The 21356-nt window shown below is 44.8% G+C and overlaps 1 protein-coding gene across 1 annotated transcript in view; it reads right to left on the reverse strand.

Annotated features, from left to right (window-relative positions):
* Positions 1-21214, reverse strand: part of Nlrp5 (NLR family pyrin domain containing 5) — a 69510-nt gene extending 48296 nt beyond the window's left edge. Inside the window, 3 exon segments of the mRNA XM_045133323.1 lie at positions 2514-2850; positions 2852-2907; positions 21151-21214. Coding sequence (XP_044989258.1) covers positions 2514-2850; positions 2852-2907; positions 21151-21214 — 457 coding nt within the window.
* Positions 21215-21356: the final 142 nt, after the last annotated feature.

Consider the following 21356-nt stretch of genomic DNA (forward strand, 5'->3'; position numbering starts at 1 on the left):
GGGTGGCTGATATAATGAGATAGTGAATTATGGTCAGTAACTGTCTTTAAAAGCCATCCTTGGGCTGGTGAGATGGCTTAGCATTAAGATGCTCACCTGCAAAGCCTAAGAGCCAGGTTTGATTCCTCAGAACCCACATAAGCTAAATGCACAAGGTGAGGCATGCATCTGGAATGCATTTGCAGTGGCTAGAGGCCCTGGCACACCCATTCTCCCTGTCTCTCTTTCAAATAAAGTATTTTTAAAAAGCCATCCTCAATCCCTCTTAAAATTTCACCCCCACTTCTCTCTACTTGATGCCTGCATGTTTTGTTCAGATAAAGGCATCTTCAACTTATGATGCTCAACAGGGACTGTTCCCTATTTGTGCGTTGGGGTTCAGCCATGGAATCCCTCAGTTTCTTATGCAACAAACTGACCCCCCCCCACCACAACAGGCATAAAAGCCCTTCTGACACTGACTTTGCTCTCTTTCCTGTCCCTTCTGAACATGTCTGTATGTTTATGCCCCTACTTTTCCCTACTTAACATGCATGCCTTCTGTCTCTCCCTCCATCTCGTTCCTGTGCCATTCGCTCTACCAACTGGTTTAATCACTTACATGTGGCCACTATCCACAACCTGCCAACTCTCTCTAGAGCTCATTGTACATCTGCCTGCCAGGTGGATGCCCGTTCAGTTCCCACCGGCTCCTTTTTCCTTCCTTCAAGAAAGCTACAAGCTGCTCTGAAGTTGGGGTAGAGTAATAAAGTACTTTGATTCGTAACACATCCTTTGACCACCCCACACACCTGACATAATTGGTTTCCTGACTGGAAACTGAACCCTGGCCCTAGTGATGAGAGAGTTGAATCTTAACTACCAGGGATTATTAGAGGCTACTGCTGATAAGTATAGAATATTTTAAGAAAAAAACCCTTATTGTGGTGGACAGAAAGACCTACAATCAGGGCTTAATCTAATGGAAAACATATAAATTTAAAGTTCTTACAGTTAGGGTTTAATCTACAAACTGAGGGTTTTATTTGTAAACAACTTTTGGGAGCACCAGCAAAAGTACAGCCATATCTTAAAGACAGGACTAGATTTAATAAGACTTGAATTTGTGATTGTGTGAGTTATTAATATTCCCCAATAGTAATACCCTCTAATGTGATTTCAATCAATTTAATATTCTCTAACAGTTATACCCTGTGATAATGTGATTTCACTCAATTTAATATTCCCCAGTAGAAATACCCTCTAATAATGTGATTTCAATCAATTCAATATTCTCTAACAGTTATACCCTCTGCTAATGTGATTTCATTCAACTTAATATTCCCTAGTAGCAATACCTTCTAATAATGTGATTTCAGTCAATTTAATATTCCTCTAATAGTGATTTCAATCAATTTAATACTCTCTACCAGTTATACCCTCTAAACACTTAAGTTACAAATACACATGTCCAGGATTAGTCCTGTGGGCAAGAGGGGATGATTCCTCTTTCTTTAACCTTATATGTTTGATCCAAGGTCTCTCACTGAACCCCAAGGTCATGGATTTGTCTAGGCTGACTAGCCAGCAAGCTCTGGGGGATCCTCCTGTCTCTGCCTCCCTCCCTTTGGGGTTATAGGTGCAAGTCACTGTGCCCACTTTTATGATTTCTGGGAATTTGAACTCAGCTCCTCATGCTGTGTCAAGCACTTCCCTATGTCATCTCTTCAGCCTGACTAAGTTCTAATGAATGCTAACCACTTTTTATTTTTCATTTTTTGGTTTTTCGAAGTAGGGTCTCACTCTACTTAGGCTGACCTGGAATTTACTATGTAGTCCCAGGGTGGCCTTGAACTCACAGTGACCCTCCTACCTCTGCCTCCTGAGTGCTGGGATTAAAGGTGTGGACCTGACATTAACCACTTTTTTTTTTTTTTTTGAAGCAAGCCCAATAGACTGGTCTTTTTATGAGGTAAAGAGAGAGATAATTGGTGTGTCAGGGCCTCCAGCCACTGAAATCTAACTCCAGACACATGCGCCCCCTTGTGTGCAACCTTGCTTGTGGCACTGTGTGTCTGGCTTACATGGGACCTGGAGAGTTGAACATGAATCCTTAGGCTTTACAGGCAAGCCCCTTAACCACTAAAGTCTCCAGCTCCTAACAATTTCTATCCATTATCCCATGGAACCTTTGCAATGGCCTACATAACATCTCTAGGAGCTGTGCTTCCAAGATGTGGAACCCAACAGTCAGAACAGGAAGATTTCATAAACTCCCATGAGCAACAAGTCAACTCAGAGCCCAAGCTTAGCTTTTATCCTGGAACCCTATTTATCCACCTCAAGCCATGCTGTTCAGGCTTCTAGCCACTTCTCCACTCCCTTCTATGCTAATTCCTAGCACATACGGACACCAGAATGACTCCTAGTCCAGACTCGCACAGCAGAGGCAGACACAAGAATCACTGTCCCATTCCCACTCAGACTTGGGCATGAAGCCCTTCCCCCGAACCGGCACTTGCCCCAAGCCTTACTTTTTATCTCTTCCCTTGCTTTATTGGACAGCATATGCATCTTCATGTCTTCAAAGATGCAGATGGCTACAGCGCAGGCGAAGGGGCCTATGTAATATTCACACAAGAGGGAGGCCAGGTGCGGCACGTCGGCGCTGTCCACCAAGGCCCGCGGGATAGTGTACATTGTCAAGCTCGAGTATTTTTCCTTTAATATTTCTTTAAACTTCTTGAATTCTTCCTTGTTCAGTTCCTTGAGATACCACTGCAGCCGGTAGTTGGAGATGGAGGGGGAACTGTCTTCTTCCATCCTGAGGCAAGGCTGAGCGCTCAGGTTTGCGGGGAGAAGATAGACTTTCCAGTAATGTGGAACAAGTGGGACCTGCGGAAAGGGAGGTACAATTCAACAACAAACCTTGCAAACTCTCAAGTTCACACTGTTGACCTCAGTCCACGTGCCAGACGGACAACATTCATCTATTCCTCAGGCGAAGTGCGCAGACAAGCCCTAGTCACCGATGGAAGTTCTTTGGTAGACCTTATGCTAGCTGCCATATTGCCTTTTCGTTTTGTTCTGCCTAGCCCAGACTGACCTGAAGTTCTCTATGTAGTCCCAGGCTGCTTGAACTCATGGGTATCCTCCTATCCCTGTCTCCTGAGTGCTTGGATTAAAGGTATGGGCCGCCACACCTACCTTTAAAAATCATCATCATTGTTATTGTTATTTTTGGAGAGAAGGACAGAGAAAGAGGCAGAGAGAGAATTTCCACTCCAGACCCATGTGCCACCTTGTGCATTTGTCTTATGTGGGTACTTGGCAATCAAATCCAGGTGCTTAGGCGTCACAGGCAAGTGCCTTACACCACTAAGCCATCTCTCCATCCCCCCCCCACCTTTTTTTTAAGGTCAGGTCTCACTCTAGCCCAAGCTGACCTGGAATTTACTACATAGTTCCAGGTTGGCCTTGAACTCAGCAATCCTCCTGGCTCTGCCTCTTTGCTGTGCTGGGATTAAAGGTGTGTACATCACCACACCTGGCTATAGCATCTTTTTGTCCAATTACTAGAATCTGGGATATTTTGCTGCCATATCCTGAGTTCCCCAAACAGCACCAGCCCAGAAAAAGATTCAAGCTCTGAATGCTCTTGGTGAGAATGCTATACTGAACGAAGTCTCTGTGGGCTGAGGAGATGGCTTAGCAGGTAAGAGCATGCCCTTGCCATACACGTGTGAGAGCCTGATTCGCCCTGAATTTGATTCCCCAGCACTCACACAACCAGCAGGGCACGGCCACACAAACCTGTATCTCTATATGGAGCAGAGACCAGAGAATCTCTGGGGCTCACTCGTCAGCCAGTGTGATTGAAAAAGACTGCTCTGGGTTCAGCAAGAGACTTGGTCTCAAGGAAACAAGTGGATGAGTCAGAGGAGGGCACTGGACATCCTCCTCAGGCCTCTAGCTATGTGCACACTGGGCACATGCATCTACATCTACACATGCACACGACACTGCACACATGCAAAGAAAAAGCTGGCAAACAGGTTTCCAGTAGTTATAAACGATCTGTCACACAGATTTTTAGATCAGTTTCTCTTGGGCTTGTTAATAGTAAGTTACACAAACAAGGTAAAGTTTTGGCATGAAGCAGACAAAAGTATTAGGCTGGGGTGATAGCAGTCAGTCAAGGGCTTTGCCTTGCAAGTATGAGGACCTGCAATCGTTCCCCTGACCCCACATAAATTATGAGTGTGGTGGCACGTGTCTGTACCCCAACACCGGAAATGCAGAGACAGGTGGATTCCTGGAGCTCACAAGCCAGCCAGTCTAGCCTAACTGTTGATCTTCAGGCCAGTGAACATCAAATTAAAAGAGACTAATGGAGAGAGGGAGGGGACATGGCAGATAGCAGAAGGGAAAGTGGGGGAGGGGAGGGAAATACCATGGTTTGTTTTCTGTAATTATAGAAGTTGTCAATAACTACACACACACACATAAAATGTGGAAGAAGCTAGGCATGGTGGCACACACCTTTAATCCCAGCACTTGGGAGGCAGAGATAGGAGGACTGTTATGAATTCAAGGCCACCCTGAGACTACATAGTGATTTTCAGGTCAGCCTGAGCTAGAGTGAGACCCTACCTTGGAACCTCTACCTCCCCCCCCCAAAAAATACAAAAAAGTGGAAGATATCCCTGAGAATGATATCCAAGGTTATTTTCTGGGCTTATATACACATGTGTAAACAGACTTATACACATATCACATGTACATATCCATCCATACATGCATACACACACGTCCAACAACCCCCTCTAAATACTGAAGATAATATCAGATTAAAGATTTAAATGTGGATTACCTACTTAAATGTATATAATAAAAACTCCAAAAAGACACAGACAAGCTGGGCGGGGTGGCACACACCTTTAATCCCAGCACTTGGGAGGCAGAGGTAGGAGGATCACTAAGTTTGAGGCCACCCTGAGACTAAGTGAATTCCAGGTCAGCCTGGGCTAGAGACAGACCTTACCTCAAAAAACCAAAGGGGGGGAAAAAGACACAAATAGTTTAGAATATGATGATCTGAGCAGATATTTCTCCAGAGAAATTGTACAGTTGGCCAATGAGCACATGAAAAATGAAGTATCATTGGCTGCCAGTACATGCTCTTTCTCCTCAAGTTCAAACTCAACTTGTCTTACAGGCATACTTTCTTCCTTGCTCTTTATTGTTTCTAAAAGTTGCCTAGAAGGCTGGGCTATCCTGACAGAAAACATTACTAGTAATGCCTTGCCATAATTGTCAAATCCGCTTGAATTTGTCTTCTTTTGTTATTACACAGGCAATCAACAGTAAAAACTCGGCACTAGTTGGTCATTTTGGGCTAATCTGGTTTTCTGCAACCAGCACTTTGTGGTTGAAAATAAGGGCAGTCAAAGAATTGCACAGAGTTAAACAGCAAATCCAAACTGCTTTAGGATTCCATCTCAGTCCAGTCAGATTGGCCATCATCAAGAAAACAAATGAGAACAAATGCTGATGACTTGGGGGAACAGAACTCTTATTCAGTGCTGGTAGAAGTGTTAACTAGTGTAACTTCTGCAGAAATGAGTGTGGAGGTTCTTAAAAAAAATACAACTGGGGGCTGAAGAGATGGCTTAGCGGTTAAGGCATTTGCCTGCAAAGCCAAAGGACCTGGTTCAATTCTCCAGGACCCATGTAAGCCAGATGCACAAGGTGGTGCATGTATTTGGAGTTCATTTGCAGTGGCTGGAGGCCCTGGTGTGTCCATTCTCATTCTCTCTATCAAATAAATAAATAAATAAATAAATAACAGGTCTGGAGAGATTGCTTAGTGAATAAGGCACTTGCCTATGAAGCCTAAGGTCCAAGATTCAATTCCCCAATACCCATGTAAGTCAGATGCACAAGGTGGCACATGCATCTTGAGTTTGTTTGCAGTGGCTAGGGGAAAAAAAAATCTAAAATGTAAAGTTACATTTATGTATTTGAAAGTGGCAGGGGGAAATGGGTATAAGAACACCTCCAGCCACTGCAAATGAACTCCAGATGCATGTCACCTTAGGCATCTGGCTTTACATGAGTACTGGGGAATTGAACCTGTGTCTTTAGGCTTTTCAGGCAAGCACCTTAACCACTTAGCAATCTCGCCAGCTCCAAATGTGTGAAATGTAAAAAGAAAAAAAAAAAAACCCATAAAACTTTAAAACTCTCTTCAAAAAATTGGCCGTGCAGGTGAACATGAGACAGATGATGAACATGTAAACAGCTCATCCAATCCATGCTAATGATCAACAGGTCAACTGATTAGAACAAGCGAAGGAGGGCTGTGGCTCTGATGGGAGAGCGCGCTCCTGGTATACGTGAAGCCTGGGATTCAGAGCCCAGCACTGCATGACCCCGGCGTGGCAACCCCAGTACTTGGGAGGTGGAGCATAAGGATCAGAAGTTCAAGGTTAGCCTGGGCTGCATGAGACCTTGTCTTGAAAGCCAATGGGGAAAAAAATATAGGTGAAGGATCTGAGCAATTAAAGGAAAAACAAAACAAAACAAAACAACTCATGGCTTTCAACCACACTTGAAATCAGTACTATGAACATATTAACAAACAAAAAAATAAAATAAAAAAGAGAAACACAGCACTACACTAATTTTGATATACCAAGCTAACGGTTCTCTCAGTCCCCCATGTTGTAGAATGGTTGAAAGGCATCCCATATTAAGGGAAGGGAAAACAGGCGTGATCCCCTTAGAGAACTGGGCAGGACTAATCCATATAAAATGCATATATTAGCCGGGTGTGGTGGTGCACGCCTTTAATCCCAGCACTTGGGAGGCAGAGGTAGGAGGAGCTCCATGATCGAGGCCACCCTGAGACTACATAGTTAATTCCAGGTCAGCCTGGACCAGACTGAGACCCTACCTTGAAAAATCAAAATAAAATAAATAAAATAAAATACATATATCATGGGGCTGGGGAGAAAGCTCAGAGGTTAAAGGTGGTTGTTTGCAAAGTCTGTTGGCTTGGGCTTAATTCCCCAGTACCTATGTAAAGCTGGAGGAACATTCATTTGTAGCATCAAAAGGTCCTGTCATGCATACACGCCCGCACACACACACACACACACACGCAGACAAATAACTAATTGTTTTAAAAATACAAGTACTAAATGAGTAACAAAATGAACAGCTCTCACACAAAATCCCCTAGATGGCTAATAAGTATATGAAAATAAAAATGTGCAACATCTCTAGCCATGAAGGAAATGCATACTATAACCACTTTGAGATTCCATCTCACCCTAGTCAGAATAGCTACTATTAAGAAAACTGATAATAAATTCTGGTTAAAGTGTAATAAAGGCAGGAGAGGTGGCCAAATGGTTAAGGTCCTTGCCTATAAAACCTAATGACCTGGGTTGGCTCCCCAGTAAACACATAAAGCCATGTGCACAAAGTGGCACGTGTGTCTGGAGTTCATGTGCAGTGGCAAGAGGATCTGGCATGCCCATTTTGCTCTCCCAGCTGCCTGTCTTTCTCAATCTCAAATTAATAAAACTATTTAAAAATGGGTGGGGAAAGATGAAGCCTTATTCATTACTGGTGGGAGTTCTAACTAGCACAGTCATTATGGAAATCAGTATGGATGTTCCAAACAATTAGAATTAGAACTTCTGTATGATCCAGCTATTACCACTCCTCGGCTTTCCTAAGGACTTTGTATTCTATTTCCAAGATATGTGCACAACCATGTTATTGCTGCTCTATTCAGGGGCAGGTAATAAGAGATGACAAAGGATGGGGTGGGTTGGGGGAAGGGGGAAAGAACACACATGATATAGAAACAGAGCGAGGATCCAACACAGGGAAGTGGATTGGGGAGTTTAGATGGGAGGAGAAACAAAAGAAATTTTAGGGCTGGGTGTGGTGACGCATGCCTTTAATCTCAGCACTTGGGAGGCAGAGGTAGGAGGACTGCTGAGAGTTCGAGGCTAACCTGAGACTACATAGTGAATTCCAGGTCAGCCTGAGCTAGAACAAGACCCTACCTCAACAACAACAACAACAATTCCACAAAACCTAAAACTCTACATGATCAATAAAAAGTAATTGAAAAAGCAAGTTCCATTAGATCCAGCCTGGTTGAAAATGGTGAGACTGAAGACCATTTAGGTGTTTTTTAACAACAGGTGAGTTAAGTCAGCCAATGAAGAAGCCCGCATACTTTAAAAACACTCAGCAATTGGCACACATACAGCTGTCTAGGTCATTAAGAGGCTTAATACGTCACCCAGGTGTGCAAGGCGCATTTGGGTGATGAACAGATGACACCTGCTTGAGGGGTGGGGGAAACTAGGAAGGGCCAAAGACTGAGCAACTTCACTTTACCTTCTTTTATATCCTTTGCTTTTTCAGATGAACACCAAAAGCAATTCTCCCTCCTACTTAAAAATCATTTTAGTAGAAGTTTCTTGAAATAAATAAACGCATTTCACCAGTTGAGATGGTCACTATCCATCTATGACAGAGTACCCCCATCGAAAGTGTAGGCGGACATTACTGACCATATGACACTGAACTTGATGCCTTCCTCCACACAGCTGAGGGTGATGGCTCACACCTGCAACCCAGTTTTCAGCAGATGGGGGCTGGAAGACTGAGTTCCAGGACAGCTTGAGCTACACAGCCAAACCCTGTCTCTAAAATCCAAAATAGCAACAAAACAGATTTAGACAACAAGATGATTAAAAAACAACAACCCAGCCAGACATGGTAGCACTTAACTTTTAGTACCAGCACTTGGGAGGCTGAGGTAGGAGGCTCAAAATGACTTTGAAGCCAGCCTAGGGCTAACAGTCTGTTTCAGGTTAGCTTGGAAAATCGTGACTTAAAAAGCCACCCAAAACAAGAGTACAACCAAAGCAAAACAACAACAACAAAAATCAAAACCCAGAAAGCTAGAAGGAAATAACCTTTTATATGAAGTCCTATGAATATTTAGGAAAAATATCATCTGTGAGGTGATGTAAAATCTTTACAAGAAAAGTTCCTCAAGGACAGTCAGGGTGTCAGCAAGAATGCCAAGAAAAGAAACAAGACCAACAAGAGTAACTGCTGCTTCCACAGCGCACAAACTGCCACCCCCTGGGGAGTACCTGCAACCCCACCGAGTAGTGACCCAACGGAATGGGGCAGGGTGGAGGGAAAGGAGGGTGTCAATACATGATGTATCCATATGAAATATCGTCTTTTTAATAATAATAAACATTCAAAAAGAATAGAAGCAGCATTAGCCACGCCAGAAAAAAAAAGTTGAAAGGGCTATATCCTAATTAAGGATCAATTAAAATTCCTAGGGGATTATTTTCCTCTAATATAAAAACCACCTGGCTGCATGGAGATTTAAACAAAACAATTCAGAAAATAAATCTTTCAACCACTGGGTAACATGACTAAGTATAGGAAATGAAGGTTCAAGACTCAATTCCAGACTGGCAAATCTCAACACTTCTATGCACATGGCTTGAGTCAGACATTTGCCTTGCTGCCAACAATCCGCTTGTGGGTCTGTAGAAACAAAACTCCAATGCAAAAGCAAAAGCAAAAGCAAAAGCAAAAAAAAAAAAAAAAAAAAAAAAGCTGGCCTTGGTGGGGGAGGCAAGGTAAGGTAGGAGGATCACCCTAAGTTCAAGGCCAGCCTGCATAGTGAACTCCAGGTCAGCCTGGACTAGAGTGAAACCCAAACTGGAAAAACAAACCAAACAAAAAACCCGGTAAAGAAATTATCAAGGTGGAAGGTAAGTTATTTACAAGAATATAGAAATATAGAATACAGAAAGTTCCTCTCCAAGCTTAGCGTAAAGGGAGAAAAGCTAGCCTTTCTCTTTCTGGTCCTGCCCTAACTGTTGCCCCTCATTTACCTTTACATAAGCACGTGGAGAGAGTTCCTACCGTCCTTTAAAGCACAATGCTAGAGCCCTGTGAAGTCAAACCCATGGTGAGCATGCTTAGGAAAAAGACACCATTACATATGTGCCTAGAACCCTCCAGATTTCCAAATACCTCACAGTGGGCACAGATACATCAATACCTGCCCCCTCAAAGACAGATGCCAAGAGGGGACAAGGGCATGGGCAGATTTACCTGGGACAGCTAGAAGCCTTCTTTTGGAAAACTGGGAGCCTGTTGGGAAGCAGTTAGAAAGGTGGGATCTGTAGGTTCCAAGCGAAAGCTAGTTCTGAAAAGCGGCTTATAAAGCCTCCCCTTCACGTGGCTTTTCTTCTTCCTGCCTTCCCAGCTAGCTTTTATCCCCACGTGTCCCTAATGATTTGATGGAAGCTGTTAAGGCTTAACCAGACCCAGGTTTATTTTTATTTTCTTGGTTTTTTGAGGTAGGGTCTCACTCTAGCCCAGGTTAACCTGGAATTCACTATGTAGTCTCAGGGTAGCCTTGAACTCATGGCGATCCCCTACCTCTGCCTCCGGAGTGCTGGGATTAAAGGTGTTGCGCCACCACACCCAGCCCAGACCAAGTTATTTTTTTTGGTTTTTCGAGGTAGGGTTTCACTCTGGCTCAGGCTGACCTGGAATTCACTATGTAGTCTCAGGGTAGCCTTGAACTCACGGCGATCCTCCTACCTCTGCCTCCCAAGTGCTGGGATGAAAGGCGTGCGCCACCATGCCCGACCAGGCCGACTTTTGGATATTGCTTATCACTTGCTGCCTGCAGGCTGTTTACATGGCGCATGGCTTGTTTTTCTCTCTTGGCAAACCCAACAAACCACTCCTCACCTTGTGACAGCATCTTATTGACCCTAAATGTCTCAGTTAATACAATGTTTGCACAGTAAACACAGCAACCCTCCCCTGGACTCCCACCAAAAGCGGACCAGCCATCAGCTTACTCTGACGTTTCAGTCCGGGCACAGGCTGCTCTGCCCTAAGCTAACACCTCAAGTCTGCGAGGGAAGAGCGACCCAAGTGCCTCACATACATGGTCCCTGCTTTCATATTTTCAGCAAAGCGGGGCGAGTGGGTTTTGGCTTTTCAAGGCATCCTTCTTCTCTGAACTTTGCCTTGCCTAAAGACAGAGAATGGGGCCATCTTGCACGGCCCAGGGAATAAATCCTAGCCGGTCATGGAGAGAGAGGGTGGGAGAGAAGAGGGGAGGGAGAAGAGAAATAAGAAGACTGGAGAAATTATTCATATAACGCCTCACCTCCACGATCAGAGCCCACTCTGGAAAACAGGCAAGCCCGAGGGGATAAAAGGAAGGGTGGCCACGTGGTGGTAGTCTGGGCGCGGGTCTCCGCCCAGCACATGCTCCATCCTTATTGGCTGCAGGGACTGCAAGGCCCGCCCCGCCAGATCCCGCCCAGCTCTTGGCTTGCAGCTGCTGAGGCTTGAGGCCCGTCCGCCCTTGCTTATTTAGGATGAGGGGTTCCGGGCGGCTCTTAGGGGTTGTCACAGAGCCATCATTGCATGTATATTCAACATCCCGTGTTTTCTTTTTCTTTGAGCCAGGGTCTCACTCTAGCCCATGCTGACCTGGAACTCGGGGTGATCCTCCTCAGAGCTGGGATTACAGGTGTGAACCACCACTCCTGACTTAAAAAAATTTTTTTTTGTTCATTCTTATTTATTTATTTGGGGGTGACAGAAAGAGAGAGAAAGAGAGAGAGGAATGCAAACAAACTCCAGACACGTGCGCCCCCTTGTGCATCTGGCTAACGTGGGTCCTGGGGAACCGAACCTCCAACCGGGGTCCTTAGGCTTCACAGGCAAGCGCTTAACCGCTAACCCATCTCTCTATTCCTCCCCCTTTTTTTCTGAGGTAGGGTCTCGCTCTAGTCCAGGCTGACCTGGAATTCACTGTGTAGTCTCAGGTGGCCTCGAACTCACCAAGATCTTCCTACCTCTGCCTCCCGAGTGCTGGGATTAGTCATGCGTCACCACTCCCAACTCTAGTGGGTTTTAGAATTAGCCTATAATTGCCCATGAACATATTTTCCCTGTGACTGGAATTGGTCTGTGGATACCAGTGAGAATAATTGCTGTCTTCAAGAGATCTGGTACCTGGCAGGTGGCACGTGCTTGTCACTCCAGCACTCAGGAAGCTGAAGCAAGAGGATGGACGGTCCCCTCTAGCCTGAGCTACATAGCAAGACCTGCCACGGGATTGAGTCTTTGTATTCAGGGCGCTGCTATATCTCTCCAATCATTGGATGTTCTTCAAATTATTTTGATATTGCTGATGGTTTTCTGAACAGAAATATTATACAGTTTTTATTCAACTGATTCTGAATTTTTTAAAAATTGTTTTTAAATTTTAGAGCGCATGTGTATGAGAGAGAATTGGCATGTCAGGGCCTCAGCCACCATAATCGTACTCCAGACACCTTCGTCACCTAATGGCATGTGCGACCTTGCACTTGCATCACCTTTGGTGTGTCTGGCTTACATGGGATCTGGAGAGTTAAACCTGGATCTTTAGACTTTGCAGGCAAGCACCTTAACCACTAAGCCATCTCTCCAACCCTGGTTCTAAGCTTTTAAACTTCTTAAGATATTTATTTATGTGCAAGGAAATTGAGAGAGAGTGAGAGAAAGAAAGAAAGAATGGGCGTGCCAGGGTCTTTAGCCACTATGAATGAACTCCAGATGGATGAGTCATTTTGTATGTCAGGCTTTATGTGGGTACTGGGGAATTGAACCTGGGTCATTAGGATTTAGAGGCAAGTGTCTTAACTGCTGGGCCATTTCTCCAGTTCCCTTTTTAAACTTTTTATTGAGCATTTTCATAGAAAACACACTGATTTAATCATAATCTCTTCCAATCAATGCCCTTCTTTTGTGCTCCCTCTCCTGCCCCTTCCACTGCACCTCTTCTTTCCAATCAGTCCCCTTTTTAAAATTAGTTCTGTATTCAGCAAATACAGGCAGTTTGGTACCATTATTAGGCTCATCTGTGACCTACCCCCTCCCCATTGGCCCCTCCTTGTTGAGGTATATGGGTCGCGCATTGTGGAGTTAGCCCACAGTTATTGGTACGATAAATGTCTCTGTATATCATGACTCAACATGTGGCTCTGACATTCTTTCCACCCCCTCTTCTGCAAAATTTCCCTGAGCCATGTCGGGTTCATTTTTGGTTTGCTTCACTGCTGAGGTGTTGGGGGCCTCTGAGGCCCTGGCTCTCTGATTTGGTAGGAGTTGATTTTTTCTCTGTGTTGGTCTCCTTCCCCTTGTGCTGGTATCTGGTTTATCAGGAAAACATCACCCTTGCTTGTTTCGCCAATTGTCTTTAGTTTCAGCCGGGGCCCTTTTGAGGTATGATGGGGTGGCTCTCTCCTTAGGATCTGCATCTATCTGAAAAAGAGAAGATTCTCCACGGAGAGAAAGTAGTCCCTCCCCCTTTTTTTTTTGCCCTCCTGTATTTTCCATGTCAAAGTGTTGATGGGCTCAGTATTGTACAGGTCTTTTTGTGGTTGCTGTTTGCTTGTTTACTTGAGACAGGGTTCCACTTTAATCCAGGCTGGTCTGGAACTTATTTTGTAGCCCACACTGGCTTTGAACGCACAGCACTCCTCCTATCTCAGCCTCCTGAAAGGATTAAACATTTTTTTTTAAAACTTTTTATTGACAACTTTCATAAATATAAACAATATAACATGATCACAATTCCTTCTAACCACCCACTCTTTCCTCCTTCTAATCTGAATTCTTTCTTTCTAGACTAGCCTCTCTTCCATTTTGATGTTATTGTTTTTGTCTTCCTATTATGCAGGCCTTGTGGAGGCAGTGTCAGCCATGGTGAGGTCATTAAGACCTTGGCCACTTTATATCTGGAAGACGGTATTGCAAAGCATTCCTCCCCTTCCTTTGGCTCTTACATTCTTTCTCTGCCACCAAAGCTCCACAATGGTCAGTGAGCCTTCGAGGGTGTGAGAGAGATGTCTCACTCAGTGCTGAACACTCCACTCCCTTCAGCAATAGTGTCTTAACAACCAGTTCTGATGGGCAACCAAGAGCCTTGGCAATAGCCGGTAATGTTTTGGGGACATGTGGGATCCTGCCCAACAACTCACATAGGACGTTAGGCCACTGTGAGTGGAGAAACCAAGTGGCCCTTGAAACAGGAGAGATTACAGACCATCAAAGAGGAACCCAGAGGGCTGGAGAGATGGCTTAGCCGTTAAGCGCTTGCCTGTGAAGCCTAAGGACCCCGGTTCGAGGCTCGATTCACCAGGACCCACGTTCGCCAGATGCACAAGGGGGCACACGCATCTGGAGTTTGTTTTCAGTGGCTGGAGGCCTTGGCACGCCCATTCTCTCTCTCTCTCTCTCTCTCTCTCTGCCTTTCTCTCTCCGTCTGTTGCTCTCAAATAAATAAATAAAAATAAACAAAATTTAAAAAAATAAAAAAAAAAGAGGAACCCAGAGAACATGACACATCCTCTACTTTTGATTTCCAAAAGCCTAAATATGAACCTCCACAGCCTAGCTGAGCCAGACAATGTCATAGTCCCTTGGTGACTGTCATGGTCGTCTGTGATTGGTCCATATCTTCTATGAGCTCAGACAGGCAGGGCCATTGTGAGGTAGTCTCCCCGCCCCAGCATGTATAAGGAGGACCAGCAGGCCCTACATTTGTCTGAGCCAGTAGAGAGGAGAGAGAGACAGAGAGGAGAGACAGTGGACCCAGATTGGAGAGAGGTGGTGTGGTGATTTGTACAGATTATTGAGAGGAGAGTAGGGGAGGAAACAAAGGGAAGGGAAGGAGGATGAAGGGATGGGGGAGGGGAGGGGAAGGAGGAGAGAGGGGAAAGGAGGGGAGGAGAATTTTTTGGGTTTTGTTTTTGGTTCCTTTTTGCCTTTTAGCTGTATTTATTTATTTGACTCTTTGGAATTTACTTTCTAGTTTGTTTTCTTTGAGTAATTTCTGTTTTTTTCTTGCCTTGGTTTTGACTTTTGATTCTTCTTTTGATTTTTTTTCCTTTTTGGCTTTTCGAGGTAGGGTCTCACTCTAGCTCAGGCTCACCTGGAATTCACTATGTAGTCTCATGGTGGCCATAAACTCACAACAATCCTCCCAAGTGCTGGGATTAAAGGCATGTATAACCATGCCTGGCCTTATTTTGATTTTTTATTTTTTTAATATATTTTTAAAAATTATTTATTTATTTATTTGAGAGCGACATACACAGAGAGAAAGACAGGTAGAGGGAGAGAGAGAGAATGGGCGCGCCAGGGCTTCCAGCCTCTGCAAACGAACTCCAGACGCGTGCGCCCCCTTGTGCATCTGGCTAACGTGGGACCTGGGGAACCGAGCCTCGAACCGGAGTCCTTAGGCTTCACAGGCAAGTGCTTAACCGCTAAGCCATCTCTCCAGCCCTTATTTTGATTTTTTAAATTTTACTTTCTTTTGTTATTTACATCTTTCATTTACTGTTTTACTTTTAGCTTTATTTTGTAAGCTTTTTGTTTGGGCTTTTTTTCCCCCCTTTTAGCTTTTTTTTTTTTTTTTTTGGCTCTTTGGAATTCACTTTCTGGTTTCTTTTCTTTTTTTCTTTTAATTATTTTATTTCTATTTATTTATTAGAGAGAAAGAGAGATGCAGAAATAGGCAGGTACACAGAGAGGGAGAAAATGGACATGCCAGGGCCTCCAGCCATTGCAAACAAACTCCAGATGTATGTGCTCTTTTGTGCATCTGGCTAATGTAGGTACTGGAGAATCAAACCTGGGTCCTTAGGCTTTGTAAGCAAATGCCTTAACCACTAAGCCATCTCTCCAATCCTCTGGTGTGTTTTCTTTGGGTAGTCTTTGGTGTGGGATTTCTTTTTTTTTTTTCTACCTTGGTTTTGACTTTTGACTTTTTATTTTACCTTCTTTTGTTAGTTACATATTTCATTTATATTTTACTTTACCTTTTTCTTTGGCATTCGTCACCTTGCTTGCTATGATGTCTCAGAGTGATGAGACCCTGTGATCTCAGTATGAGGACCTTGGCCTCATAGTCTGGGGTGCCTGATCCAAAGTACAAAGAGCTCGCCACCACCCAGTGGGTGTCAATGTTGCCATCAGTGTGTTGGAGAAGGCAGAGAAGTTCCTAGGAGTTACAGGGGAGGTGGACATTTTGAGGCCCACCACACACCTGAATATTGTGTTGCAGTTTCACACATTGAGATGGAAAACCATGTCTACTTGGTTCTGAAATTGTGCCAGGTGAGCTGTTGCCGTAAGCCCGCAGTAAGGGCTGCCTACAGGAGGATGAGGCCCGCCACATGTTTTGTCAAGTTTGGATGCCATCTGTTACTGCCACAACCAAGGGACAGTGCGCCGTGACATCAAGGCAAAAAACATCGTGGTGGATGGCAGCGGCAAGGCCCCAGTCATCGACTTTGGCCTGGCCACCAGATTTATTCCAGGCCAGAAGTCCTCCACGTACTATGGGGCTTTCGCATATATGTCTCCAGAAGTTATCAGCACCTAGTGTACGATGCTACCTTTATGGTCACCAGGACCCACACATTGAAGCCTAAGACATATTCAAAACTCAGAAAGCTCATCAGATTGTCAGGGGGGGTTACAAGGTACCTGAATACCTCTCTGAAGAATTATGGGACTCATCAGACTATTACTAACAAAGGATCTGGAATTGAGGCCCACAGCCATGAACCTTACGGAACAGCCTTGGTTCTAGTATGGCAAAGGCGGTTCAGGTCATCTGTGAGCCGCTCCTCAGACATCTGGACACTGGCATCTGGTCACTTATGAAATTTATGTAGTTTGACTTAGGCGACACCATTGAGTCAATCCAGGAAGGTAAGTTTGATAAATTCATGACAACGTACCAACTACTGCAAATACCAGGCACCAAGTAGGATGGGGGAAAAGATCAAGACATACCTGAACTCAAGGCGATCCTCCTACCTCTGCCTCCCAAGTGCTGGGATTAAAGGCATGTGCCACTACAACCAGCTTTTTGTGATTTTTTTTTAACATCTCTTTCAGCAAACTAATATGTATGGTAAACAATACTTGTTAATTAAATGCAGAAAGCAGTAGCTAAATGAAAGAAAAGTATAAATTTATAAGCAGCAAATGAACGGTGGTGTGTATGTTGACAGGGTCCAAAGCTGTCTCACTGCATGTGGGTAAGGTTTTCTCTCTTCTGGAAATAATTCATTTCAGAGTTTATATATCAAGATGGGTTCAGAAGATCCTCTTTCCATTGAGTATAGATAGGGTTTCCCCTTGTTTGGATGTAATTTATTTCAATGGCCATAGTCCAAGATCATTCATATTGTCACAAGTTACCTACAACTTGCCATGTTGTAAAATTGCTCCTATGGGATCAGATCACCTTGAAGATCTTAGTTTTCCATTGTTGCACAAATGTCTGATACTTGCATCCCCGGTCACTGGCATAGAAGCTTAGGTTCATTTTTAATTCTTTTTTCTTCTTTTTATTTATTTATTTGCAAGCGGGGAGGGGGGGCACAATGGGCATGCCAGGGCCTCTAGCCACTACAAACGAACATGCAAACGATGCATGTGCCTCCTTGTACATCTGGCTAACGTGGGTCCTGGGGAACTGATCCTAGGTCCTTTGGCTTTGCAGGTAAGTGCCTTAACCGTTAAGCCATCTCTCCAGCCTTCATTTATCACTCTTATTCCTCACATGGTCAGCTTCACTATAGCAGTGCTTTCACTATCATTCCAAATTGTCCGTAGCATTTACTGCCATGGTGGTGGTATATGCCAACCAACCAAAACAGCTCATGGGCACAGTTTGGAGTGGAATCTTCACCTTGGTGGTGATGCATGGCAGAGGAGACAGCAGAGAGTCTGTTGTCACTGCAGAGGGGGAAGGAAGCAATCTGAATGAGCTATCCCTCAACACCCAGTGGGATGGGCTAATAAAACTCAAGATCCACTGTCAATCCTCACTGACCCACCTACTATAGCAAGGGGCCCCTTCCAAAGACTCTCAAACCTTCCCAATTACCCTGGTTTGGGACCGAGTATTCAAACACATGAGGCTATGGGAGACAGTTCACATTCAAACCACCACAGTCGCTTTGAGGATGAAGGCCAACATACAGGTTGAAAAGTGTCCTTCCCAAGTTGTATGTCTAAGCAGACCTCAGCAGGTGACCCAAAGAGGAAATGAGCTTTTTGTACATGTGGTTCCTTCAAGGTCTTGCGAGGAATTCCTTCACTGGGGGAGGAGCTGGCAGACCCCGTGACTTACATCACAATAGGCAGAGGACAAGAGTGTAGACCTCAGGGATGAAGAAGGTGAGAAGAGGGAAGCAGAGACTGGAATGATGGCCCTACATCATGGAGGCTAAGAGTCCCCAGAAACAGTTAAAAAAGAAATCTCTTTAGAGACACCAGAGGATCCTGAGGACACCTGGTCTTGGCTCAGTGACAGTGATTTTACACCAATGGCTCCTGGACTGAATTTCTCTGGGGTCCAGTCACTGAGTTGGGGGTAATTTGTTATGGCAGTCCTTGAACATCAGGAAAGAGGGCAGTACAAACTCATTCAACTTGGCAAACGCCAGGGACCTACTCCATTGTTACCTAGGTTCATTCAGGCACAGGAGGCATGGGAAGGGGTCACTACAAAGCCCAGTTACCATGGAAAGCCCATGGCAATGACTACAGAAAAATAGGCAGACCTCAAAGAGTCCCATTCCATGACATCATTTATGTTTTCAATGTCCTGAATCCCCTTGTGGAATGCTGGGCTCCCTGTCAATTTCCCCTCATCCTGCAAAGACCATTATCATCAGACCAGAGCAGGTGACTCCCATTTCCAAAGGCACATCCCTCTCCCTGGATTCACGAGGGGTACCTTTATGTGCACAAATGCCATTGATGCTTTGACTGCTGAAGGGGATGGGGATTCAGACGGGGCCATATTCCTAAACCTGGGCTAAGTGAAGCTACACTCCAATTGCAACATTCACTCATGTCCATGTTGCTGAGAGAGGCTGTATCGGAGGAACAGGCAATCCCACAGAGAACTCCCTTCTGCCCCTTGGCGTCGGAGGAAACGGCATCTTTTTGGTACAAGGAATCAAGGCAAATCAGAACGACGACCAACCGACTAGAAGACAAATCTTGCCTGCATTGTGCCAGGAACTAGGAGAGGGGCAGGTCAGGGTTTGTGTCCTTCGGGACATGCCAACTAAGCCCTGGAGAAGGACTGCCGGCTTGGGCAGAACTCATGCGTCGGGACAGTTGTCCTCAGAAACTACCACCTACCTCATGACCCTAAGCAGTCTCAGTCCATCCTGGTGGCTAATAAGACCCTCACTGTTTATGTACATATAAGTGCACATTGTCCTTTTTTTTTTTTCCGAGGGAGGGTCTCACTCCAGCCCATGCTGATCTGGAATTCACTATGTAGTCTCAGGGTGGCCTTGGACTCTCGGCGATCCTACCTCTGCCTCCCGAGTGCTGGGATTAAAGGTGTGCGCCACTACGTCCGGCTGTATTGTCACTTAAATTTTTTTATTTATTTATTAGAGACAGAAAGGGAGAGAGAGAAAGCAAGGGAGAATGGGTGCACCAGGGCCTCTAGCCACTGCAAACAAACTCCAGACACATGCATGCGCCACCACGTGCATCTGGCTTACCTGGGACCTGCAGAATCAAGCCTGGGTCCTTAGGCTTTGCAGGCATGTGCTTTAACTGCTGAGCCACCTCTCCAGCCCTGCACTGTCACTTTTGACACACTGAACTTTTGGGGAAATCCATGAGATTAGAGGCAATCACACATTTTCCTCCATGATGCCTACTCTCTGCTCCATCCATGGAGCTTTTAGGAATAATGCCAACATGCTTAACATGTGGGCCCTGCTTCAACCTCTGTGCCAAAGTAACCCACTTAAAAAAATTCACAACTCTACTATGGAAGGATACTTAGGCTGTTGGCAGCCTCTTGCTTTTGCAGAGAATGTTGCTGCAAACTTCCTTATACGTTTATATCTGTATGCAATTCTGGATGGATGAATGTAGTGTAAATTCCTCCTCAGTCATAGGATGTGTACCCTATATTTTGCAGTCCCATTCTGTTTTTTAAACATTCTATATTTATTTTGGGGGGAGAGAGAGAGAGAGAGAGAGAGAGAGAGACAGAGAGTGAGAAATGAGAATGGGTATGCCAGGGCCTCTAGCCACTGAAAATAAACTCCAGACACATGTGCCATCATATGCATCTGGCTTATGTGGGTACTGGGGAATCAAACCTGGAACCTTCAGCTTCTCAGGCAAGTGCTTTAACCACTAAGGTACACTAAGCCATCTCTCCAGCCTCTGTGGTCCCATTCGTACAGGGAGCAGAGACCAGAGACTTTATGTGGCATGTGGAAACAGCAATCAGTGAGAGACTATCTTAAGGAAAATATACAAAAGAGTGATGGAAGAGGGCTATCCGATGTCCTCTGCTGGCCTCCACGCACACATACCTACACCACACACACTGCCCACACCACATCACGCTTACTACACACATGCACATATAAAAATAAATAGGAGAGGGATTTCCTTTTTTCTAGGACCTCCTCACAGCATCCCTCCTTTTTAGGAAATTTCCTGTGGAAACGTTCAGACAAGTTAGGGGATAGGTTTTGATCCTCCGAACAGCTACCAGGTAAATAAACAACATGTGAAAAACACATATGACATTTGTGTGTATTTTTAATTACATTTTCCCAATACTTTAGAGGGTGACACAGGCATGTTATAGAGGTAACATTCACATGACACAAAGATATGCCACTATCCAGGAGTAGATGCAAGTTCGTGTTTTCCTCATCTCAGTGTCACCTCCTCAGTGACCAATCAGTGTCTGAACGTGTGGTATCTGTAACTTTGAGAGAAGTACTTAGGGCGGCCGTGCCCTATGTTACTTCCAAACACTGGTGAAATAGTGTTGAAACTGACATGAATATGCAGATCTCTTATTTTAACTTGACTTAGATTCCTATGGGTACATGTCCATCCTTGGGATGGCTGACCCAACAACCAACCATTTTCTGAGTTTTCATTTGGAAGAAAGTGTCCAGAGTGCCAACAGATCTGGTTGTCTCTGTGGCCTCCTGGGGCGCTAAGTACGCCAGTCCTGTACGATCTTCAGGAAGCCCTCGTCCACCTCCGGGCCTGTCAGCCTTGTGAGCATGCTCACTGGATGATCGCTTTTCCTTTCCCTGGAAAGGACAAATCAGTGGGTTTTAAAAAAATTTATTTGACATAGGGTCTCTCTCATGTAGTCCAGGCTGGACTCAAGCTCCCTGTGTAGCTGAGGATGACCTTGAGTTCCT

This window comes from Jaculus jaculus, chromosome 14 (assembly GCF_020740685.1).
Source record: "Jaculus jaculus isolate mJacJac1 chromosome 14, mJacJac1.mat.Y.cur, whole genome shotgun sequence".
In the NCBI taxonomy this organism is placed as follows: domain Eukaryota; kingdom Metazoa; phylum Chordata; class Mammalia; order Rodentia; family Dipodidae; genus Jaculus; species Jaculus jaculus.